Here is a 26,590-nt window from a genome sequence, read left to right on the forward strand (position 1 = left end):
CCGCCAATTTTTTTTATTGTGTGATAGAGTATGAATGAAATTCCTAAGACTATAATGTCAAGTCTGTGTGAAAATAAACCACCTATGGTTTGTGTTTGGTTGGCTGTATGAGCAGAGCAGATAGTTGTCTACACCCCCTCCCCAGCAGAAACAGAAGGCTTCCTGAAAGCCTTCACTGTTTTTATTGAGCTGTCTGCAGTTTCACCAGTTTGAGATTTTTATATTTAACAGGCTTTTAAAAACATTTTAAAATCTTTTTAAAATACTGCTAGAAGGTTTAGGACTATGTTATTTTTCTGTTAGTGTGGATTCATCAGATTCTCTTCCTCTTAACACTTAGCCAAGACTAGTGGGGCTTTTGAAAAGAACGTAAAGTGAGAATAGAACAAGTAATAATTTTTGAAAATGGGACTTTACCACAGGGAGCTTTAGACATCTACAGGGTATTAATAAGGTCATAATGTGTTTGGAAAATAAAAGACTAAGATTCCAAAGAAGAAAAGGTGACAGCAAAGAAAAACTTATGCTACTTTGCAATGTTAGTGTATACCTTGACTTTGTGTTTTAGTATCTCAGAGTTATGTACCTAGGCTTTCTTAGAGCTGTTTTCAGTGGGTTTTTAGAGACTTTGTATTGTTAGTCTGACTTGACTTGTGAATAAGTAGCACATTGCTATAATTATATTTTTATTCTAATATTGTATTAAATCTTAATCTTAAAGCACTTTTCACAACTAAATTTTATTATTTATTTTTAACTTAATAGAGTGGAAGACGAAATGTTGATTTGGATTTGGCATCATCTCATAGAAAGAGAGGTAAGTGTTAAGAAATTAAAAATCTGGTTAAATGAAGTAGCTGTTTTCATTTCTGATGTATTTAGATATGATTGTCATTGAAGCATTATTGCAGAAGCAAATTTAGAAACATCTTATTGGAAGACTTAAAAGGAAGATCATTTTCTTTAAAATCTATACCCTTTTAAAATCTAGAAATGTCTAGGAGTTAATAATCTGTTTTGTTTCTCATTTGTCATGTGTTTTAACTTTGTAATAAGTCCTGTGGAACTCCAGAAGCAATGCTTTATATTATGGGGGGTTATGTACATGATTTGCCATGTTTTAGTTCACTGGTACAGTTGCCATAGTTTAAAAGGTGTTTCAGGGAGAACTCTCCTCCATTCACTCTCCCACGTACCCATGCACACTTTCAGGAAGTTTCCACTTGTTTTTGCTCTCTTTGCCTCGTAAGATAAAGCATGTAAGGCATGAACTTAGGATTTCTAGGGAGAAATTTTCCCATGAGGAACAATTTTAGAGTGTCATCAAGAGTTAAGCTTGTTTATTAGAAGCTCTATCTCAGTGAATAATATAGTTAACTCTTGGTTATATATACAGATGTGTGGAAAGGACAGCAGTTTCAGAGAATCTGAATTCAAGGAAAACTAAAAACTCTCCAAGTATTGTTCTCTATTAACTGGCACTTTTATTGAACCCATTTATACTGTGGTTGTGAAAATGTGAGATGTTCAGAGTTGGCACTAGTGGCAATTTTTTAGCCTGTGGGAAAATTTTTTTCCTGTGATACTAAGTCTTCTGTACTTCAAAAGGAAACCCTTCTCTTCATAGCTTCCTTGGTAGGATGTTAGGTTCCCCCCCATAGGAAAAAAACCAAGGAATGAGGAGAAGAAATGCACACACAGTTTTTTTCATTTTTGTGCTTATAACTTAGAAGAAGAAATGTTGGTACTTCTATAGAATAAAATATGACAATATTTTGTCCTTTAATTATAATTAGAATACAGAGAATGATTTTTCTGAAATATTAGGAATAATGACTAGAACTGGTGCTTTCTTTATTGGAAAGTCTTCAGAGACTGTAACTTACCTGTTGGGTTATAACATAGCTGCTGGGTTTCTAAAAAAATTACAAGGTATTTGTATATGAAAAAAATTAAATGATGTTTAGTATAACGTGCAGCATGTACTTTATTATTTTCTAATTCTTTGAAAATTGGCAGTTCACGTGCCATAATTAGCCAGAGAATTATTTTCCTTAACCACTTGACTTAGGAATTAAATTTTTGGTTAGCTCAGGTGAGCCCTGTTGCTAAAATTTCTGTTATGTTAATGAATGCGTATCATTTGGTGTTAGAGAGAAGATGGTTCCAAACTTACTGAGTAGCATAAGGGTTCCAGTCTATAGTGTAAGAGCCTCCTACTATACTAATTATATTTATATGTGATAGTCCATTAGCTAAAATTATTTTTTTCTCTCAAATCCTTATCTTGTTTATGGAAATATAAATGTGAGATTTAGTCTGTATTAGCCTTGACAGCATGTGGCAAACTAATATTTAGAATAAAACAGAAAGTGGTATCTTTATCTTTGAATTAAGCATAACCTAGAATTTGAGTGTAAATTACTTAGGAGGAATTACTCTAATACTTTAGAATTACTGCCCTAGAGTAACTACCTGTTCAGTTTTTTAAACTATTATCCTATAAGTAGATATGGAGTTTCTGTAGTTTTAGATCTAAGTAGATACAATTGAATTAAGCCATTAATCCAAATTTTATTTGTGGATAAACCACCTTCTCCAAAAAGCTCAAGGTAGTACCAAAAATCTAGTAACCTGTTGGAATTTAACTTTATTTTGTGGAAAACAGAAAAGCAAATATAGGACCTCATGGGAAGAATTTTTTTTAATTACCCACTTAGGAAATTATAATAGGGAGGCAAACTAGTTATATAAGTTTTCATGATATCACTTAATATGGTACCAATTTATCTTAGTAATCATTACATTTTAATGTTCCCAGAGAAAAAAATCTGCTGATGGCTTTGTTCCTAGGAATAGGTGACTAGAAAGTAGAAGTACTGTTTTAGGAAGGGAAGCAAAAATGAGTAGTTTTCAGTCTCATGAATCCTAGTGCTTGTGGATTAAACAATGAAAATGTACACTTAATAGTTTTATTATGGATTTCCTTCTTTAAAAGAAACAAACAATGCATTTAGGACAATATATTTTGAAAGGAATTTTTAAAGATCATGTATATTTAGTGACTACCTTCTGACCATGGTGGTTTTTTTGTTTTGTTTTGCTCTTAAATAATGGTAAAATAAGCTACCCTATTTTTTCCTTATTTATTGCCAATGTGGACCAGATGCCGTAAGCCTCAGTATGCTTATCTTCAATTGGGCAAATGAACCTACCAAGTCTGAGAACTGTTTGGGGCCATTTAGGTGTCCTGATTCTAACTTGAGCTATGAAGGACAAGCAGATGTCCAGCTAAGTGAGAATTCTTCTACATACTTGTTTACCCCTTTCCAATATTTTGAAGAGGAAATGTAAACTTTTTCCCTCACATAGCTTTTGTAATTATTAGTCTCAGTGGTCCTGAGTTATTAAAAACCTAATAAGAAAAATTAGAGAGAGATGAGTGTCTAATTTTGTCCCGTTTACTGAAATTAAATGGCTGTATCAATTAACAATTAATGGTTGTCTACACATTTCAGCTGCCCTTAATGTGCTTCCAAAGACTTACTTACTCCTCCTTGGGAGTGCCTAGTGCCTATAATTTCAGTATGTGGCATTGGAGATACTAGGATTCATGCTTTCATAGTTGGGCCAAGTAAGTGCATATAGGAAGGAGTAGAGCAAAGTGAGCAAATAAATTTAGCTCTGTCAACTTGCTGAGCTCTTTAGAGGCATGGAAGCTAAATTCTAAAACCAAAAAAATGTTTAAAGTCATAAATTACTTTAAAAAGAGATAGGTGAAACATATTTCTGCTTAGCACTTCAGAGATAATATGACATTTGCGTTCTTTAAACACCTTTAAACTGCTTATATATGCCAGTCATTGTTCTGATCACGTAAAACATAGTAACACATTTAATTCTTATAGCAGCTTGTCAAAATTTTTGACAAACCCTGTTAAATGTGTTGGTATTTTGGTACTTTGATAAATACTTAGAAGACTTGCTATAGTTGTGTAGAACTGAGGTCATCCTTCACTGAAAGATACCTTTTTGCAGATACTTAACTTTAGTTTTCATAGTTAAGCTGAAGCTGATGCAGTGAAAAATGGTGGGGATACCAAAGCAACAATTTAAGAAGCAACATCAGGAATCTTCTTAGTTAAAATATTATATGGTTTGGTTTTTTATTCCCTAAGTCTTTAAATAAAGTGTTAGGGTTTTACAGCCATAATAATACTGGAAACATTTATCAGCATGTGTGTTTCGTGGTATGACATGTATGGGTGAAATGCTGTTGTAACTATGCATTTCAAATTAGATTATATAAAGAAGAGCAAATGTAAATGTTGTCTCCTGTATCAAATTTCTCCTTTTGTCTTCTGATTCTTGTGTGGTAGTGTATTTACTCCTTTTTGGCCAGTTGAGCCCCAGAAAAAAGAAGAGCTTCAAGCAAGTACATGATGGCATGTTTAATTTTTTTCCCCTTTTAGCTTGCCTACATATTTTATGATTTATAAAGTATGTATTGCAGCTCTGCCATGTTCATTTTGAAAATTCCATTTAAGAACCAAAGTTGTAAGGACAAGTAAACAATCTCAAAATTTTCCTGGACTTTATATTTTCTTTTTATAGTAGATGACTCTGAATTAATACTGAGAACTGGACTTAGTCACAATTACTCTATAGAAGCTTTTGTTGTACTTTTCAGACACAGTATTTCCTATATTCAGATTAAACAAAGTCGAACAAACCAAAGTTATCAGGTTGTTACAAGTTTTTTAAAGACTAAGAGTTCTTTCATCTCTCATTTCCATAATGTTTTTGTTTTAAAGTATTTTTTATGTCAGCCTAAATATTTGGGTTACAGTTATTTTATTTATTTATCCTAATGCTTTCATATCGTGTTTTTCTTGTTCTTTCTTTTAGCCATACAAAATTTTGTTTGGGTCTTATACCTAATAAATTGCGTCTTTTACATTGGGGTCAGCAAACTATGCCTAGTGAGCCAAGTTTGGTCTGCTACCTTTTTTTGTAAATAAGGTTTTCTTGGAACACAGCCACACACTCATTTGTTTATATATTGTCTATGGCCGCTTTCCTACTACAACAGCAAAGTTGAGTGGTTGTAGCACAGACCTTTATGACCCAGAAAAACCTAAAATATTTACTGTCTGACTATACAAAAACTTTAGCCCCTGCTTTAATTTACAGAGAGGATTTGAATGGGTTACCTACCCAATCCTAGAACATTTTGGGGTATATTAAAGCAATTCACTCTTTGTATATTCTTCACAGTTGGACCTTTGTGTAGGCAGGCAATTGACATTTCCATGGACTAGTGACTCATGATGTTGACTAGTAACAGGAATATGTAAGATCACATCCCTCCCATAAAATTAAGGAATTAGTGTTATTAATTTAACAGATCAATTTTTTGAGTTTCTGTTTCCTCAATTGGAAATTGAGGACTACATAATCTTCAAGGTCCCTTTTACTTCTGTGGTTCTAACACTAGCTCATTGCACAGTAATTTGTAAGTATTGGAAAACAGAAGAACTTTTTATTATGAAATTTTATTATTGAACAAAGAAGTTCAATGCAAGAGCCAGAAACTATCATTTGTAAGTTAAGGCTATATCCAGATTCTGAATTTAGGGTGCTTAAGGAAATGGAAAATGATTTTTTCTTTTTTTTTTTTAAATTAGCTTCTGCTTTATTCTTTAAATATCATTTTTAATTTAATACATTATCCATCCTTGACATTATTCTTTGGATTTTTTACTCTTTTCTATTTTATGTGAAAAAATACTCAGCTATACAATTTGGGGAATTTTTCAGATTGATTATTTTTTATGCTCAGTAAAACTGAAAATTCAGCATTTTTTAATCTTAAGAATTCTTGCTGAAACATGGAAGGCAGATAAACCATATATTCGTTGCCATTTTAAATTATTCTAGTAGAATGCTTATAAATTATTTCAGTTGCTTTATAATATTAGCTGAATTTCTACATCTAATTTTGAAGTCCTAGGGTTTTACTGACACCAGTGTAGTAATTCAGAAATAAGTTAAGCAGTAAATATTGTATTAATTTGTTTTCTCTGTGGGCATTAGTGTTTAAGTAGTTCTCTTCCCAAATCTTTTCATCTTGTTATGCAACAAATATAATTTTTGGAATGCATATTTTATTGGGTACCTTAAGATGCATTCCTAATAGAGAACTTTGGTATATTCACGTGATAGGACATTATATAGCATTCATACAAATGAACTATGGCGACATGCATAATGTGAGTGAAAATTGGCAGTATTATATTGATGGAAGAGAGTATGCCCAAAAAATTTACATAAAATGATATTTTTTTATAAAGTCAAAACCTCCTAAAACTAAACATTCTTTGTCTTGGGAATGAATACATATAAGATAAAACAATATTTAGCATTAATAAAAGCAAAGGAATGATAAACCCAGGTTAGGGATAATGACAACCATAGCTAGGAGGAGATAGGGAGAGATGGCTTGGAGGAGGAACAGATAGGTAGATATAAGTTACTATCAATTTTCTAGTTCTTGTGTTCACATTTTTTATAAATAAATACAGAAGCAGGCCATGCATGGACCAATGATGAGAGTATATCATGAGCCAAGGATTATGATTAATCTAATTCATGTACCTGAGATCAATTAAATTAAAAAAGACAAGGCTTGTAAGAACTGGACATTTACATATTTATTTAAAGCTAATATTGGCATGTGACTTGGACAGTTGTTGAGTTCAAACATATTAACATATTTGTTGTCTAATGTTTTTGTCTATTTAGTCGAGAAAATGCCCACTGGCAAAAACTAATGGTATTATATCTAGCAACTATTGTGACATCACTTGGTAATTTTAAATAGATATCATTTACAGTAAATCTCATATATTCTTGTCTGTGAAACTTTGCTTCCTCTATATAGGAGTTTCACAACCTGCAGTAAATATGCACATGACACAGTGAAAGTGTTCCTTATATTAATGAAACCCAAAGGGTGATGTTTATGTCTCCTTTTTGTGTAAGTTTACTTGCCCTTCTATATTCATTTTTTTTGGTAATGTTTCATTGTAAATATGTAGACTCTTTGCTCAGTCTTAACTTACTCTTTGCAAAAATAACGTTAAATCAGATGAAGTCCTATTACTATTAGGTCTTACCAGCAGTGTCCCAAATGTCAAGTTCTTTTTTGTTCATAAATGGTGGTCTGGTTTAATACTGCAGAGCATTTTAAGCTAAGCATTTTGAGAGCAGCTTCTGCCTTTCTTTTTCTTGTGGCAGCGTTTTGCTAAAGCGCTTACAGAGACACTGATACATCAAACAGGGCTTTCCCTTTATTTTCTTACATTGCTCTACTTTTTGTTTGTTTGTTGTTTTTTACCAAAGCATTTTGCTCAGATTCACTTAATGCATGCATGTATTCAAACATGAGTGTCCATTTCTCACCAGTTGGTATGGTAGCAGCACCCAGCCCTCGTCTAGTTTCAGAATGTATGCTCTACTTGGTTGTCATTGATACCTGTTTGTTCTGTTTGTGTGTAGGTCCTTTGCACAGTCAGTTGGAATCCCTGAGTGACTCTTGGGCTCGCCTGAAACATAGCAGAGACTGGTTATGCAACTCCTCTTACTCCTTCGAGTCTGATTTTGATCTGACCAAGTCTTTGGGAATTCATACTTTGATTGAAAATGTTGTGAGCTTTGTGAGTGGAGACGTGGGGAATGCCCCAGGTTTTAAGGAACCGGAGGAAAGTATGTCTACAAGTCCCCAGGCCTCCATCATCGCGATGGAGCAGCAGCAGTTAAGGGCAGAAGTAAGTCTTTGATAATTTACTCCTCGTGAGGCACTATGGAAACCCAAATCACCGAATGCACAGTGTAGGAAAAACTTTTCCTTTTCTTCTACTCCTTCCCTCTCTCTTTCTTCCGCCTCCACTTTTTGATGTCACTCTTATAACTAAAACAGCATAATATTTTGTTTGAAGTGGACAAAAGTACATTTTTAATTGCCATCTCTTGGAACAAGATACTTTAATCATAAGTCTTTCCTTGTCTCTTAGAAACCAGAGTGAGACTGGCTGGTGAGCGTACAGATCGGCTTCCTGGAGCTCCAGTTTTGACCCATTTGTCTCCATTTAAAAAGGGCTAGATTGCAGAAACCTTCATAGAGACATGCTGAAATCCTTACTTTAAAATGATGTTTCAGATAATGTCATTAACAAAATTATGTGAAAAAAAGATCAAATAGTTGTATTCAGAGTTACCTCTTGGGTTATTAAAATAGTGTATGAACATAGCTAATCACGGCTTGCTGCTTTTCTACTTGATATTAATGTTTAGGAGACATAAAGTTACTTTTGTAGTTTGTTAGAGCTTTTCTCTATTTTAGCAATGTTTGGTAAATAATCTAAATGTGTACTAGGAAATGATAAATATCTCCAATATATTAATATAAAGTTAAGCATCTTTTATTATTATACAGAAATATTTGTCATTAAATTATTTTGAAAAATATAAGAAAATAAAAAGGGCTAGATTAGAACACCACAGTAATAATGATAAATGCTAAAATTAGCAAAACTTCAAGGAGACATAAGATGTCTTCATAGCCTCAAAGTATCTCCCTCAAAATATTTATAATTATTCTGGTTTTAACATATACACTGCTTTTTTTTTAAAGATTTTATTTATTTATTTGAGAGAGAGCGCACGCACACAAGCACGGGGGAGGGGCAGAGGGAGAGGGAAAAGCAGACTCCCTGGAGCAGGGAGCCGGATGTGGGGCTCTGTCCCAGGGCGAGCCGAAGGCAGACGTTAACCAGACTGAGCCACCCAGGCACCCCTGTACACAAATCCTTTAATACTCTTCCTTCCAGGAGGTAGAGCTTAATTCCCCTTTTTTTCCAAGTAAGCTGGACTTAGTGGCTTGGGGCTTACAGAGTATAAAAAGGGGGAAAAAATGAGTAATTTTACATTGCAGAAACCTGGTGGACATTACCTTAGCCAAGTGATCAAGATTAACATCATCAATAATAAGTTATGGTGTTATCATACATCTCTGAAAATAATGTGATGAGAAGAGGACTTTATGGTATTTTCCCCCAAATCCATAACTCTAGTCCAATTATGAGAAAACATCAGGCAAACCAAACTGAGGGACATTCTATAAAATACATGAACTGCTCTTCCAAAAGAAAAATGGAAACTGTCACAGACTTAAAAAGGAGACTAAGGAAACATGACAGTTAAATGCAACAGGCTATCTGGGATTGGATCTTGGAACAGAAAAGGGACATTATGGGAAAACTGGTGAAATCCAAATAAAATCTATGGCTTGGTTATAGTGTTGTACCAGTGTTCATTTCGTAGTTTTGATAAATGTACCATAGTTACCTAAGATGGTAACATTAGTAAAAGGTAGGGGGAAGGCATACAGCAACCATCTGTACCACCTTTCAGCTGTTCTGTGCAAGTATTAGATGTATAATTATTTCAAAATAAAAAGTTTATTAAAAAAAAGGATAGGCTGATTGGCCACAGTGGTGGGTATTGTCTTCCTAGGGAAGATAGAGCCCGATGTTCAGGAGAATCACAGAGAAACCTTTCAGAAATACTTTTTCTAGTTCTTGAATTAAACAGTATGCATTCTATATAACTTCATTATATCATAGTACCTTACGGTTTTGAAACCTTCACATATTTATTCTCATGAGCATCACAATAGCCATGTGAGTAAATTAAAGTACTACAGTATTGGCCTCTTTTGACACATGAAGAAACTGAGATTCAGGAAGTTAAATGAGTTTCCCAAGGCCACACAGTAGGTGGAAGAGTCTGGCCTTGAAATTAGGTCTCTTTTACTTAAATCTATTTTCCCTGTTGTCCTGTGTAGCCTCTTTTATACCGAAGTATGCTTATAGAGTTTTTAGAAATATTTTGATTTTAAAAAGTCATAGTAATAAAATAAATGTTTAATAGAATAGATGTCTAAGAAATGTCAGAGCTTTCTGTGTGCTAAGTGATATATTATCTGTGTTGGAATTCCGTTGTATCTCAGTTCAGTGAAAGAATCCAGACTCTAAAATATATTTATTTTACTTTTCTCAAGCTTCGTTTAGAAGCACTTCACCAGATCCTCGTTCTCTTGTCTGGGATGGAGGAAAAAGGTAGCATCTCTGTGGCAGGAAGCAGGTCAAGCTCAGGCTTCCAGTCATCCACACTGCTCACATCTGTGAGGCTGCAGTTTCTAGCAGGGTGTTTTGGTTTAGGCACTGTGGGACATGTAGGAGCCAAAGGAGAGAGTGGCCGATTGCATCACTATCAGGTGGGTAATGGATCTGTTGTGTGAGGATGACACCCTGCAGTACATTTAGATTATAAATAAATAAGCATATATATACATGTGTGTGTGTGTGTGTGAGTGAGTGTGTGTGTATATATATATTTTACAAAATCAAGTTTAATAATGCTAAATGTTCTGGTGTTTAAGATTGAGGTTTAAAAGTATAAAGACTTTTAAATGACTCTTAAAGATATCTCATTGGTTTAGTTTCCTGAGTAATAGTAGTATAGTTGGGATCAGGTGAGCCATTTTTACTGTTATTCTTTTAGATTCTTTGCTGGCTCAGTTTTCTTAATCCTTAGCCAAATTGGATAGAGATAGATCTAATTTGGGATAGGGATTGGTGTTTGCGAGGATGGATTTCAAGAATTTACATTTGCACTTGATCACTTTACCTAGTTTCTCTGATGGCTTGAAAAAAATTTTTTTAGGTGTTGTCTTTATGTCTTCCATATTTAGAGAAGAAAAATTGCTTTGTGGGAAAGGAGAAAGATTATATAGAATCAAGAATTGTCAAGCATTTAAGTATAAACTTATTATAAAACTTTTATATACTGAAATATACTGAATAATTAAAAATCACCATAAGGCTTTATCATAGAGTGGGATAAAATGTTACTACTTTTATTTGGGTAGGAGGTGTTATTGTTACTAATAGAAAAAGTAAATCTTTATATATAATTCAGGATGGGATCAGAGCGGCTAAAAGAAATATTCAGATTGAAATCCAGGTGGCCGTGCATAAGATTTATCAACAATTGTCTGCTACCCTAGAGAGAGCTCTGCAAGCAAACAAGCATCACATTGGTGAGTAACTGCCCCTGCAAATACAAGATGCAAGTTACATTTTAGCTAGATACTTGAGATGTTCTATATCTTGTTTTAACATTAGTAGGTCAATTTACAGGTGGAGAATAAATATTTGAAAATGTAATAGTGTTCCACATTACTATTTATATTTTGGAATATGATTTATTTTAGTAAATGCTTTGTTGACTTCAAAGAAAATTCTCAGTTGTCTTTCTTTTTTCTTTCTTTTCTAGAAGCCCAGCAACGTCTCCTCTTGGTTACAGTTTTTGCCCTGAGTGTTCACTATCAACCAGTGGATGTTTCTCTGGCAATTTCCACTGGTCTGCTAAACGTATTGTCGCAGTTATGTGGCACAGACACCATGCTAGGACAGCCTCTGCAGTTGTTGCCAAAGACAGGTGTTTCCCAGCTTAGCACAGCTTTAAAAGTGGCTAGTACAAGATTGCTGCAGATTCTAGCCATCACTACAGGGTGAGCATTTTAGATGTCTTGGTGGAACTATATGGGACCTAGTCTTTTCACATTTTAGTAATTTCCATTTCCCTCTAATCTCCTTTATGTGTTTGAGCACAAACAATTGCCCAGCTGTGTTATTACCATTGTTCTTTTCCTGTTACTTCATGTAGGACTTATGCTGATAAACTGAGCCCCAAAGTAGTTCAGTCCTTGTTGGACCTACTCTGTAGTCAGTTGAAGAATTTGTTATCCCAAGCTGGTGTCCTACTTATGGCCTCTTTTGGAGAAGGGGAAGGAGAAGAGGGTGAAGAAGAAGAAAAAAAAGTTGACTCCAGTGGAGAAACTGAGAAAAAAGACTTCAGAGGTAGCATAAACCCTTTTCTTTGTCATTATTCACAAGCATTTATTGAGTCCTCATTGTGTAAATATCATTAGAATCTAGACTTCTTTCTGTTGTGAGGAGTGAAGGAATTTTTTGAAAGAATTTTTATTCATTTATAAACCCCTTTTCTCTCCAAGTATGTATGATTTAGATGAGCTTCTGACCGAACCTCCTCTCCTTAGAGTCAGTTAACCTTGATGCAGTGACCGTACTGCTTCCTCTCTAGATTCAGCTTCTCGTTGGCTGTCCCGGGTCTAGAGTCTAGAGGTTCTAGGTGACTGATTCTCCCAGGTTATGTCTTAGCATTTGATCTTGACAGCCCATCTTTAATCATAGTCTTGGCTTAAGTGTTCCCCCAGGACCAAGGGTTTTCATATTTGGGAACTAGGTTAGAATTAGAATAGCTGAACTTCTTGCTAGGCTGTTATGTTTCCTGGTCACTAAAAAACTTATTGTATTTGTCATATATTTCGTTGCTATATAATATGAGCATCTGATCATAGCTTTAAAAAACTATATTGAACATTGTATTTCGGTAGAATTTAAACCCTGAACAGCAGAAGTGCTACCTTTGTCTCCTACATAATTAAGGAATAAAAGTTTAAAATTGGTCATTTATTTAAAAAGTTTTTGCAGAACTACCATGTCTTATTACCGTAATAAACTCTGGGAGCCCTTAAAATCCTCTCTGTTAAAATCCTTTAATAATGTTAAAATTAGATAAAGTAATATTTAAATAATATTGTGTAGATAGGTGAGTGGATAGAGGAAATACCCTGTGGATACAAAAATGATAAAACATTGTCTCTGTCCTCAGGAATCTTCAGGGTAATGAGAAAGGCAGACATGCCAACAAATAATTACAGTGTAATACAAGAAGCTCAGAAGAAAGAGCTAAATTTCTTAAGTCAGAATCTAGAGGATGGATGAGTCTGATTAAGGACCAGTTTTTGGTTTCAGAGGATGAACCTGTGGCAAATTCCTTCTCCCTGTTCATATGGAGAGTATGGTACTTAGGCAAAGAGCATGGGCAGACTCACAGGGGGTAAAATACACACAAGCTTTTAATGCCACCTCCTGTTTTCCTGAGATCCAGTGAGGAATACAAGGTGGTTAAGGTAATAGTTTCTCACCATTCTGTGCTGAATACTGCACATATGGACAGCAAGGAAGACGTAATAGAGTTACTTCTCAACCTGTAGGTTCCCAGGAAAACTGGGCCCTTCCATATCCAGTAAAGAAAGAAACAGTTCTTCCATGAGTGAACTCGGCAGGTGTAACAGCAGACTGAATCCACATAGGTCATCCTAGAGAGAATGTTGTTGTACTCTCTCTATTCATGGGGATGGCTGGGAGTGAGACTGATTCTGGTCACATGCAGTGGCCAGTTTTTAATAACCCCACAAACTCTCTAAAATACTTAACTGAAAGTAAGGTGTACCTTTCATTTCAAACATAGTATTGTTACTGAAACAAACTGAATCACCAAGGTGTATCAACCAGCTTTATATTTAAGGTCTCCAGACTTCAGTTAATTTAATTAATTTAGTGTCTTGTTACAGAGATACTTGCTGGGAGTGAGGATGGGGGGTAGAATGGAGGCCTCATGAGAAAAGAGATTTTCCCAAGGATCTCTACCCAGAGAGAAAGCCACATAGAAGAGGTAGCTTTTGAACTGGATTTTGAAGGAATGGTTGGAGTGATATGTGGGTACCCAGGGTAGGTTAATAATTTTATATTCTTTAAACTGATATTATAAAAATATTTGCTTATTAGCATTTAAGCAAAGAAGAGTTAGAGTACCATGTAGAGGAAGTGTAGCAAAGGAGTACAATGGTCTCTAATTGTTGCCAGCGTTCTAGTTCTGTCATAGACATGCACACCCATTTCAGCAGAACAGAAGTCCTCCAGTTATGATGAGATGTCTGTGAAGGTAGATTCCTGGCCATCTAAGTGTGGCCCTTGGTACGGGGGTCTCCCTCTAAAGTGACTTGTCTGTGTATTCCTTAATTTGACATGCCAGGATCTCCCTGAAAGGAGTGCTGTGTATATCTGCCTTCAGATTGTTAGGATTTTGTATGTTTTTGTGCCTCTTAGAGATTGACATTCTGGGCAACTGCCTCACTGGCATCCTTCCTCCCCTTGACTCTTGAGTGGGACTTTGCCAGGCTGAGAGGGTATGAAAGGTGTTGGATGATGATAGAACATGGTGTATTACATGAAGAGCAGATAGTTCTCTGGTCTCAAAATGCACAGTGGGGGAGGGAATCTATGAGGGGGCTGAGAGTCTGGTACTGATGCTGGTGGAAAAACTGGGAAGATTGGTTAGGGCACGTTTGTATGAAAGATCTTTATACATGGAGTTAGTGCTCAGGCAAATCAGATTCAGGCCTAGAAGTTTGTTTCCTTATAGAATCTGAAAGCACAAAGGGGTTTTTAGAGATGTGATTCTTAATTTGATTGGGCTGGGGGATCATGGACTTTTTGAAAATGTGATCCACGTTGTGAACTCTTTTATTAATCAAATACACAATTTTCATACAATTTTAAGGGGGTTCACAGACCATTTCCTTCAGATTCTACCTGGTAAAACTCTAGACTTGGATAGAGAACTGTTGTTTTTCAGAATAGCAGTAAAAAAGAAAATGCACAAAACCAAATACACATACTTTATTCTAGCAACCTCACTGTTGTACACAAATGTAAAAAATGTTTTAAGCTTGGCATTATTTTCTGACCTTTCCCCATTCTGTTCTTTAAGTTTTAAAAATTTAGCAGCTAATTGACAACTTAAATTTTGAATTAAGTTTGGGCATCCTGCATCTAAATGCAAGTTACTTGATAAGACATTTTCCTGTTGATTTTTGGTTGTAATGTGAACTTGTCTTTTCCCTCTTCAGCTGCTCTTAGGAAACAACATGCAGCCGAACTGCATCTGGGGGATTTTTTAGTTTTTCTTCGCAGAGTTGTATCTTCAAAAGCAATTCAATCAAAAATGGCTTCCCCAAAATGGACAGAAGTGCTTCTAAATATAGCATCTCAGAAGTGTTCTTCAGGTATATGATCTTTGCCTTGTGTTAGAGTATTTTTATACATCACATGTATTTTATTCAGATAGTGCCGGACTTGAACAACATTGGATATTTGACCTTGATTTCAAGACTTTTATTTTCTAAATACTTGATCAAAAGAAAAATCTACTTTCAGAAGTAAAAATTGATAGGAAATAATAGAAAGTAGCACCAGACTAGATTATGGATGTAATCTAAAGAACTTGACGGTATTTGTTTGGATTACCATAATAAAAATAAGCAGAGAACATACTGTTTAAAATGATAATTTGGCACAGATTTTGACATCACTTCTTGATTATCAAAGTGCAGATCTCATTTGTCCATTTTCTCTTATAATATGATTTCTGTTGTCTTGATTATAACTTCTGATTGTGTGCTATCTATGAAAGTTGTATGTAATAAGCTCACCTCCCAGTTCTTAGCCTAGAAGTTTGGTCTGCTTGCATGGATTACTGTCAGTCCTTTCCTAGTCTTTTTTTTCAATTGTGGTAAAATATACATAAAATTTACAGTGATATAAAATAAAATATAAAATAAAATCTACAGTTTTAACTATTTAAGCATTACAATTCAGTGACATTCAGTACATTCGTAGTGTTATTCAACCATCCCTACTCTCCGTTTCCAGAACTTTTTCATCAATCCCGTCTTTCTTAAATATGCTAAAACATCATTTATGGTACCATGTTATTTTATATGTATGCATTCTCAATATACTTTGCTAGTTTTTCTTAACTAGTATAACTTAAAACAGCTTTTTTTCTCTCATTTAATAAGGTGAGGCTTATATTGATTAATGTCTTAGAGCATAAAGAAAAAAATCAGATATTCATTTATTTTTAATTGGTTTTGTTGTGGTAGAAGGTATAAAAAAGAGCATCATTATTCTGCCTCTACCTTTGCTTACTTTAGAAAAGTACAAACTGTTTATTTGCCATTAATCCTAACAATCTCTGGGAGGCAGTAAGGGCATGGATGGAGAAGAAGCCATGAAAGGCTATGATAAGCCTGAGCTTTAGAGATTAACAGATCTATTTAAAATTCTACCTCTGCTGAACTATGGTCACCTTACTTCACTTCTCTCAGCCTCGGTTTCCTCATCAGTGAAACGGGTAGGATTTGTGAAGATCAGTAGAGTTAATGTGTATGAAATGCATAACATAGTAGTACTTGGCACAGTAGTTATTATAGTGCTATTCCCTTTATATATACATAAAAATCCTCCCCCCCCCGGTCCCCCTGCGCACATGGGCGCTCTCTCTCTTTTTCTCTTTCTCTAAAATAAATCAATGAATCTTAAAAAAAAGGGGGGGTGCTTGAGTGGCACAGTCAGTTAAGCATCCCACTCTTGGTTTCGGCTCAGGTCATGATCTCAGGGTTGTGAGATTAAGCCCCCCCCGTTGGGCTCCGCACTCAGTGAGGAGTCTGCTTTAAGATTGTGTCTCCGCCTCTCTCTTTGCCCCTCCCCTCATGTGCGTGCCCTCTCTCTTTCCCTCTCTCTCTAACAAATAAATCTTACATATACATAAAAACTGAGATATAAACATGAATATTCATGTACATTGGGTATGGGATGAGTCCAGAATTCTTGTGATAATAGGTTAAAGTGTAGTCCATTCCAACCATAAATGGTTAATGAGCCTCAGATATTTTTATTCAAGAAGTTCATTTACACTTTGAATGTAAGTCACACTGATAATAAGAAAATTATTCCCCCCTCCCAGGTATTCCTCTAGTTGGTAACCTAAGAACGAGGCTCCTTGCACTTCACGTCCTTGAGGCTGTGCTACCAGCTTGTGAATCTGGTGTAGAAGATGATCAAATGGCTCAGGTTTCTATTCTTTAAATATTTTTCACATGTGTAATATAATTCACCCAAAATCTAAATTATAGTCTCTGCAGTGGTAAATGTGTCATTAATTCAGTAGCAAAACTTCTGCTTCTGAGATTGCTTTATTATTTCATTTCCAAGCAAGGAGAAAGAAATTAAGCTTATGGGTGTGAGGAGTAGGGGGATAGTGAATACTTGGAAGGTCAGAAGGAAAGGAAAATCTGTGGAATTTCTTACTAGGTTTGGGCCTCTAGAGAGAGAAATATGTGTGGTTGCGTGGCCTTATCAGAGGTCCATATAGTGAGGAAACATGGAGGGCCATGGAACCCACTAGAAAGTGGGTTAATGATCCTTCTAAAAAAAGATGTTTAACTTACAGACACCCAAAGTAGCTTGTACATTGTTATAATCAAATTTCACATTTGACTTAATATTACAGTTACATGACTTATTTTTTCTAAAATTACTTAAAATTATCTTTTACAAATTTCATCATTCTTATTCTTTCAATAAATAGGTTGTTGAACGCCTCTTTTCCCTTCTGTCGGACTGTATGTGGGAGACACCCATTGCTCAGGCCAAACATGCTATTCAGATAAAGGAAAAAGAACAAGAAATAAAGTCACAGGTAAGTGATTCTTCCAAAAAGGTATTTTTAGACAGCACAAATGACTATCCTGTCTCCTGTCTCTGGACTCCTTCTCCTCTGAGGGACTTTGTTCTATCAGTTATTCCATGTTCCTTCTGCACTTTCTCCTTCTCCACTGGTTCCTTTTTCTCAACTTATAAACATCTCTCATTCCTACCCTCCCCAAAATCCTTTTTTTTACCCAAGAAGCCGCCCATGTCTTCTCACTTGTCCTTCACTGCTAAGCTTCTCAGAAGAGTAATTTTATACATATTTATAAGCCACTCCTTAGTTCTCATGTTCTCTTCAATTCAATTGTTGCTCTTCCATCAAAACACTGAAATTAAATGACAAAAGTAAGTGCTAATTGCTAAATGTAGGATGCGCTTTTTTGTCTACATCTTACTTGATCTCAGGAAACTCTAGCTTCTGTTGTTTTCAAAATACTGCCTTCTCCTACATCTCCATTCCTCTGCCAATCCTTGGTTCCCTCTAGAGGCATTTCTTCTTTGGTGCCACGTTCTCCTTCCCTCCATTCCAAACTCTGTTATCCCCCAGAGTTCCAGTCTTACCTTTTCCAGCCGTCTGGAATATATCTGGAACCATTTTCACCTATATGCAGTGTCTTCCAAACTTAAATGCCAGCCCAGGTGTCTCCCCATCAAACTTTTTTACTTTTTTCCCTGTCCATTTTTTAATTGGTGGCACCACCATTCACATAGCATTCCAAACCTGTGTTCTTGGGAATTCTGATTCTCCTAATGTCACCCCATCCATGTAGTCACTAGGCCTCATTGATTTTACTTCCTAAATCGTTCTTAAATCCATTTATGTAGCTACCTTAATCTTTCTCTTGGTTTTCATGGGCCCACACTTTCTCTGGTTTTCCTTCTATCTCAGTACAATGGCTTCTTCTCATTCTCTTTTATTAGTTCTTCCTCTTCTGTTTAAGTGTTGGAGTATCCCAAGGCTTGGTCCCAAGACCCCTTCTTTTTTCAACCATCATCCCCGCTTCTTCGTCACTTCTTCAGAGTTCCCTTTCCTGATCCTAAATCTAGAGTTAGTTGTCACATACTCTGTTACATCATTTGCTTTAATTTTGACATAGCACATACCTGATATTTTTTTGTTTATGTATCTTCTGTTTCTACCTTCTAAAGTGTAAGTTCTAAATAGTTTTAAATATATTATTTAATTACATATATAATATAAATATATTAGAAATATATATTTAAAACTATATGTGTTTTTATTTTATATATATTATGAATATATAAAATATATTTTTTTACATTTTATATATATAAACATTTTATTATTTATACATATAAAAGTTCTATGAGAGCAGAGACCTTACCTATCTAATATACTGCTGAATATATAGGACCTGGTATAATGTCTTGCACATAGTAGATGCTTAATAAATACTCATTGAGTGAATTAATAAATTGAAATCCTCACTGTTTTTTACCTGAACTCTTGCAGTAATCTTCCAATTGATCTCTCTGCCTTCATCCTGTATACCCCTGGTAAAACAATGTTTGTAAAGCATTGATCTGATTAGAGATCCTCTATATAAATTTGTGTAAGCACTCCCTATTGTCTGTAAAGTTCAAACTTTAAATGGCATTCAGGGCCTTCCATGATTTTGTTCTTCTTCTCTTTCTAGCCTCCTTTTCTGCCATTCTCATCCTCCAGACATTCCACACTGCTTGCAATTAGTATAAATCACTGAACTCTGTTGTACCTCCATGCCTTGGCACAATGCTCTACTTATACTTACTGCCCTAAATGCCTTTCTCTTCTTTGATCAGCTGCCAAGTGCCTTCTTATTATTTAGGACTCAGCTCAGAAGATATCCTCTTTTGAATACTTTCCTTATCCTTCCCAAGCATGTTTAGACACTTACACCTTTATGTTTCTGCTATACTGGTCATGTAACTTCTGTTATTCTCTCACAATACTGGTGTTATTTATTTCTCTGGCCCCTGATTGGACTGTAAGCTTTATGCAGAGGCCATGCTGTATTTATCATTGTGTTCCCATTGCCTGCACAGTACCTGGTACATAGTAGATATTTAATAAATATTTGTGGACTCAAACTAAGGAGTCTTAGAATATATATTAACTGAGATCTGGATTATCCCAAAGTACTGACGCAGTTTCCTTTTTGGTAGAAGCAGGGAGAGTTGGAGGAAGAAGATGAGAATCTTCCTATACAAGAAGTATCATTTGACCCAGAGAAAGCTCAGTGTTGCCTAGTTGAGAATGGACAGATTTTAACTCATGGCAGTGGAGGAAAAGGATATGGATTGGCATCAACTGGAGTAACTTCTGGGTGCTATCAGTGGAAGGTACGTAGAATTCTAAGTAGTTTTTAGCATTTTGTCTTTTAGTCCTTTTCTCCCCAGGTTCTTACAAAAAAATGTATGAAAGACTTTTAAAAAATCATATATAGGGGCACTTTGTTGTCTCAGTTGGTAGAGCATGTGCTTCTTGATCTCAGGGTTGTGAGTTCAAGCCCCATGTTGTGTGTGGAGCCTACTTAAAAAAAAAAAATCATCATGTAAATGTTTTATCTTTATGTAAGATGTTAACAAAAATGGCACTGAATGAAGATATACAAGAAATCTATTATTTTTGTAACTGTTATAAATTCTTCTCAGGTTATCTCAAAAATTTTTTAAATGAACAGTTAAAAAATGTTGATAATCCCTCTTATGAGGGGTCACAGAGATCATACCCAGCCATGAAAATACAGTAATCTGTGTGATGTTTCTGCCTAGGAAAGCCCATGAGAGACTAAGTGCCCAAGATTTTTTTGGGTGCTGGTCACATACCCTCTGCCTTGATATACACTAAAATTTTAGTCCCAGAGGGAAAGGAGGTGTTAATGCTAAATGATACTGTTGTATAAAACAGCCCAGGCACAATGAGCCACCCTTATCAGTTAGGGAAAGTTTTTTATCGGTGAAGGAAACTGTTTACCAGTCTAGTTCCAAATTTCAGACAGGGTCCAACACTGCAAGCAGGACTTTTCTAAGGATGGCAGTCTCTGCTATATTAATTCCTTTTTGGCATAGTCCACCCCCTTGGCCCTTGGCCACCGTCTCTTTACAGTAAAATTATCAGTAGGACCCTAGGCAGCAGGGTGAGACCAACTTGTACTATTGAGGGCGTCCTAGACTTAGCTAGTTAAAACAAATCCCATTAACCGTAAAGGCCTGTCATAAAAAGCCATGTGGATTTGCCCTTAAGTTTTTGTATTAACTGGCTTAGGCATCATTTCAGCACAGCACAACTCTGGCCAGTCCAGGGCTTAGGTAGTGTCATGTTAGGGTGCACACACAAGAACTACAATTCTAGAAGGCATACGTGCTATCCTTGGAAACGAAGAGTTTATGATTGTTAGGATACCCCTGATCATGATGTACAGTATTAAGCAGAACAAGTTAACAGGGCCCCAACGTGACCTTCCACCAGGGGTACCTCCCACCTTCTGCTCCCAGTGCAGTTTGAATAATTTAGAGTCAGTGGGACTCAGGGACTGCCTAAAGGCAGTCAGTTAAATGGTTTTACTTGTCTGTGATACCAATTTATTTGCCTCAAGAGCATGATGACATCTAGAGGTGTGCTGTGGAATATGCAGGAGCTAGGGCCAGTCCCTGTTTTTCATAGTCTGTCAGTTATGATGGGAGGCTCAGCAGTCAGGTTGAATTTGAAGTACTCACAGCAGCCTTGAAGACAACATGGATTTTTTTTTTCCCCCTAAGAGAAACAGTTTTGAAAAACAAAGATCGTTAATGCCGTCCCCACTCCTCCACACTTCCCAAGGGTCTGGGTTTTGTGGTTTTTTTTCCTCCCTTATACTGAAATCATAGGTCGCATTTAGTAATTATAACTTCGGATTTTTTCAGTCATGTTTTTATCTTCATTTAGACCTTTTGTACAGAAGGGTTGGGTGCAAGGACAAAAGAATTTTCACACAAAACCATTTTCATACAACTTAACCAGAACAGTTAGTCAGGAAGTTGATCAGGACAAAAATCCCAGTTAAAAATTTTTTTTCAGAAGGTTTAAAAACCTCTTAACTCTTTTATCCTAATCATTTATCTAGTGAGCAGCCTAGAAAAGATCAATCTCTTTCTGGAAGAAATTCTTTTAATAAAAGGCCTTACTTAGATGTGTCTATCAGAAGAAAGATGAGACATGGAGAGTCAAGCTATCAGTCTGTTGTTGCAAACTGCAAGTAATCCAAAAAGCTGAACATAATATAAGCCAACAGTAGTGGGATGTCCCCAAGAAGAGGTTGAAGGTCCCATCGATTAAGACATACTCCCTGTGGTATGCCTTCCTCCAACTACATCATTAGAGGAGTGAAATCAGTTTCTGTGTCAGAAATATGGAGCCAGTTAGCTCAGATTTAGATGGTTCCATCAGAGAACAAGCCCTTTCCTAGGGGCATCTGCAAGTGACCCAGACAGTCCAGCCAGAATCTATGAGGTTTTCAGAGTTTGTGGCCCCACAGAGGAGTCCTAAATCTGCAACACTCCCAAAATTTGAGTTTTGTTCTTTGGGCCAGTTCCTGCTTTTGAATTGAGCACAGCTCATGTTGGGTTGAAATAGCCCATGGCAGACAGTATCGCGTTTTAGCTTGGAGTCAGGTCCAGGCAATTAGAATCTATAAATTCAGGATTCTAAACTTTTTTGGCATCAGTGAAGCCTAGAGGTTGTCAGACCAAACTGCTGTGTTTCAAATCCAAGTGACAAGCAAGGCTTTTCTAGGCTCTTTTTGCCTTGTCAGTCTCCGAGTCCAAATTTAGCCAGTCAAAAATATGCACTTTAGGCTAGAAAATCATTAGCCTCTAAAAGTCAGACATCAGATTTTACTGATGAACTGAATGGCAAGTGAAAACTACTTTTTAAAACTCTGAAAATATATCTGTGTATCTCTGTCTGGAGATTATCACTCTTTATATATTGTCTCCCTTTTTTCAGAGGCTCCAGTAAGCAAAAATCATAGCAAAAAATCATCAGTTATGGAAGCTTTTTTGTTTCTGATACTCAAAAGAGATTAAATTTACCCTCTGGTGGCAAAAAAAAAGGAAGTTGTGTCTCCCTAACAATTTTTCCTTTGTAGCTTTCACTGATCAGGATGATCCCTTAGCATTTATGAAGTTACAAGCCTGTAATATTTTACATCAGTTTTATTACACATCTAGATGAAATAGCCACAAAACAAAGCTGGTTTGTTTTTTTTTTTTAATTTAAAATTTGGGGCACCTGGATGGCTCAGTCGTTAGGCATCTGCCTTCGGCTCAGGTCATGATCCCAGGGTCCTGGGATTGAGCCTCGCATCGGGCTCCCTGCTTGGCAGGAAGCCTGCTTCTCCCTCTCCCACTCCCCCTACTTGTGTTCCCTCTCTCGCCGTCTCTCTGTCAAAAAAATAAATAAAAATCTTTAAAAATTTAAAACTTTTCCCCTTCAGATTTCAAGTTTACTCAAGGTCTTAGAGTAAATTTAGGGTAATTAGTTGGGTCAGGGGCACTGCTACAGCAGTGGAAGCATCTAGGCTAAAGAAAATGACTGGAGAGGTCTTTTCTTTTCTTTTCTTTCTTTCTCTTTTCTCCTTTTCTTTTCTTTTCTTTTCAGCTTTGTTCCAGCTCTGGGAACTGATTTAACTTTTTTCCCTCTTACTTGGAGGAAAGAGGAATACACACTTCTAATATTTTTGGTCTACCCAGAACTCACCTTTGGGGAAATTTGAACTCTTTGCCCTCCCACCCAGAGGAGAGACAACTGCAAATTAATTTGTATTCTTTGGCCCATCCAAAGCCCATTTGTAGGGATGTTTGGGGCCCATTATTTTCCCTCCCACAAGAGAGAACATCACAAATTTTACCCTGACTGCTCTCTTTTTTCTCATTTTAACCAGGCCAAAAGCAGTCATGGGAGCCAGCGAGCTAACTCTTCTGTGGTTGGATCTATTATTTTTGAGTTCCATAGGTAACTTTACCTCTCCCAACAGATAGCAATTCACTTGCTGTTTCATAACACATGTAACTCCATAGCCACCAGACACCAGCGTTTTGTCTTTTCCCACTTCTCTCTCTCTCTCTCCTCCAAATAGCACTGTAATTATATTTTAATGAGTCAGTTCTAATGAATCTTCTTGTTGCCACCACTGTGTCAAGGGTCCCCAAGATGACCCCTATATTCAAAGATTTGGTAGAAGAATTCATAGGACTCAGCATATAGTTTTACTTATGACTAAGGTTTATTGTAACCATCCAGTAAGGACTTAAAGCTGGGTAAAAGAGGAAAAGACCAAGGTGGAATCTGGAGGAATCAATGTGCGTGCTTCTTTGTGTTCTCTCCTTCCCATGAGGGCTCACATGGAATATGCTCTTTTCCCAGCAACAAAGTGCAGCAGCATGTATGCAGTGTGTTAGGGAAGCCCATTAGAGACTTAGCACCCACAGTTTTTTACCAGGGGCTCATCATGAAGGTGTACTCTGCTTCACATGTACCAGAATTCCAGACTCCCAGGAGGAAAGCAGGTATTCAGCATAAACCGTACTGTTCAAACACTGTATGCCTGGTGAGCTACCCTTATCACTTAGGGAAAGTTTTGTATCAGTGTAGGAAACTGTTTACCAGTTGAATTCCCAGAGACTAGCCAGGGGCCAATGATTCGGCTCAGGTCATGATCTCAGGGTTGAGATCAAGCCCCATGTTGGGTTCCGTACTGGGCGTGGAGCCTGCTTAAGATTCTTTCTCTAACTTTCTCTACCTTTCCCTCTGCCTGTCCCGACCCTTCTCTCCTGTCCAAAAAAAAAAAAAAAAAAAAAAACAGTTTCAGGCCTGCTATATTAACTCTTCTCTGCACAGAAATATACATAAAAGAGTAGTTAGAAAATTTGAATGTAAAGAACTGAAGCTTTCCATTAATGATTTTTCTGGACTGGACATCTTCAGCTTCATAATCGAAATATAAGCTAAAATTGTTTAAATAAGTACTCAAAGGTTACTCTAAATGTTCTATAGGTAAAAATTAAGTTTGTTTTTAAATTGTTATAAAATGATGAAATTGTTTCATTTGTATCTTATTTTCACTTAGGATGGAAATAAACTTACATATTCCCATAAATGCATCAATGTTGTTTATGAGCATATTCCCCAGTATTGGTTTATGCAATTAATAGTATATAAACAGGTTTTTTGGATATTAGTGAACATTACCACTTTCATTTTATTTTAGTTTTACATTGTGAAGGAAAACAGAGGAAATGAAGGCACGTGTGTTGGAGTTTCTCGCTGGCCAGTACATGACTTTAACCACCGTACTACCTCGGATATGTGGCTCTACCGGGCCTATAGTGGTAACCTCTATCACAATGGAGAACAGACTCTGACGTTGTCCAGCTTTACTCAAGGAGATTTCATTACCTGTGTGCTAGACATGGAAGCCAGGACCATTTCCTTTGGGAAAAATGGAGAGGTACTGAAACTCATTCACAAGCATTACATATTTTCTTGTTTTTATTTATACTTAACTCACTTACTTAAGTGCTGGTTACTCAGTTTGTAGATTACCCCCTCTTCTCTGCTTTTACTTTATTACCTTTTGGTTCTTTCACCAAACAAACAACAGAAAGATGGTAAAATCCCAGTAAGATTTTTGAAGCAGATGAACAAATCAGGATCATTTGTTATATGTGGGATTTTCTTGGTTAGCAATGTTATTTGAGATTTGTTCTTGTAAATTGTGTTCTGTCTCATAAAAGCTTTGAATCTTAATGTGATTGGATATTATACATTAAAAAAAATTTCTTACTTCTTTTTATCACCTCTGTCACACTATAGGAACCCAAATTAGCTTTTGAAGATGTGGATGCAGCAGAGTTGTACCCATGTGTCATGTTCTATAGTAGCAACCCAGGGGAAAAGGTAATGAAACGTCAAACCTTTATACTTAAGTGTAAAGAATATTTGTCTTTTTTTATTAATATTTGTTAGGCTCTGTTAGAGTTTATAAATAGAATAAGCTATTTCTACCATTAAAGTACCTGCTCAGGTAATTTGCTCTCCAAGAAAGTTAGATTACTTTTAGAAGGTACCTTTACTCTTCATTAAAGCACTATTTGATATTCTGGCAATTTGAATGTAATAATTCCTTTCAGTTATAGGAATTATAGGAAACAATTTAGGAATAATCTGGTTCATTGGCAGTTGTGCATATAGGAGATCTAGAAATAATCTTTTTTTTCAAGATTTTATTTATTTATTTATTTATTTGAGAGAGAGAGAGAGAGAGAGAGAGAAACAGCATGAGAGGGGAGAGGGTCAGAGGGAAAAGCAGGCTCCCCGCTGAGCCGGGAGCCCGGTGTGGGACTTGATCCCAGGACTCCGGGACCATGACCTGAGCCGAAGGCAGTCGCTTAACCAACTGAGCCACCCAAGCGCCTGATCTAGAAATAATCTTAAATGTAATCAGATACCATTAGCTGAATAATGGAAGTTGTAGTTGTGATGGGGAACCTGACGTTCATTCAGCTGAGGGGGGTCCTTATACCTTATAGATGGTGTAAATTTGAACCCTAAACACTTTAGGAGGACAGTATTAAAGAGATACCCTCTCACTAAAAGCTTTTTTTTCTCCTCATCTAACACCCAGGCAGAGACAAATTTCTTTGTGGTCTCCCTGTGCTGATGGGTGGATTTGTTTTCTACTACATCCTTTCATTTGAGGATGTAGTATAGCCTAGCTCTGGTCTCCAGAATTTCTAGTTATTTTGTAGTAGAAAATTTTCACACTGTCATATTTCTATAATGGAAGTGCTGGACTTGATCAGTCCTAAGCATGAAAGTTAACTTTTATTCTGTGCTTTTAAATATGTTTTAAAAATTGCCAAGGTGGTATAATTTTAAGCTAGCAATTCATGAGAGAGGGAAACTGCCTCTTGAATAAGTAATCAACAAAACTGGAGATGAAGTAAAGAGACAACCCAGTACCTGCAGTAGTCCTTTCCCCCAGTGATATTCTCACAGC

General features: G+C 36.2%; 1 protein-coding gene across 14 annotated transcripts in view; it reads left to right on the top strand.

The window, feature by feature from the left end:
• Positions 1 to 26,590, top strand: part of HERC1 (HECT and RLD domain containing E3 ubiquitin protein ligase family member 1) — a 188,747-nt gene that overhangs the window by 97,644 nt on the left and 64,513 nt on the right. For 10 of the 14 annotated variants that reach the window (XM_078079228.1, XM_078079231.1, XM_078079238.1 and 7 more), the window contains exons 25-38: positions 766 to 817; positions 3,167 to 3,295; positions 4,380 to 4,445; positions 7,561 to 7,829; positions 10,124 to 10,339; positions 11,044 to 11,164; positions 11,401 to 11,638; positions 11,794 to 11,987; positions 14,906 to 15,061; positions 16,804 to 16,910; positions 17,428 to 17,538; positions 19,716 to 19,892; positions 24,800 to 25,039; positions 25,405 to 25,488. In XM_078079228.1, the coding sequence (XP_077935354.1) occupies positions 766 to 817; positions 3,167 to 3,295; positions 4,380 to 4,445; positions 7,561 to 7,829; positions 10,124 to 10,339; positions 11,044 to 11,164; positions 11,401 to 11,638; positions 11,794 to 11,987; positions 14,906 to 15,061; positions 16,804 to 16,910; positions 17,428 to 17,538; positions 19,716 to 19,892; positions 24,800 to 25,039; positions 25,405 to 25,488 (2,160 nt within the window). The remainder of the gene's footprint in view (positions 1 to 765; positions 818 to 3,166; positions 3,296 to 4,379; positions 4,446 to 7,560; positions 7,830 to 10,123; positions 10,340 to 11,043; positions 11,165 to 11,400; positions 11,639 to 11,793; positions 11,988 to 14,905; positions 15,062 to 16,803; positions 16,911 to 17,427; positions 17,539 to 19,715; positions 19,893 to 24,799; positions 25,040 to 25,404; positions 25,489 to 26,590) is intronic. The other 4 variants (XM_078079240.1, XM_078079241.1, XM_078079233.1 and 1 more) reach the window with 3 other exon arrangements.

This window comes from Halichoerus grypus, chromosome 8 (assembly GCF_964656455.1).
Source record: "Halichoerus grypus chromosome 8, mHalGry1.hap1.1, whole genome shotgun sequence".
Lineage (NCBI taxonomy): Eukaryota > Metazoa > Chordata > Mammalia > Carnivora > Phocidae > Halichoerus > Halichoerus grypus.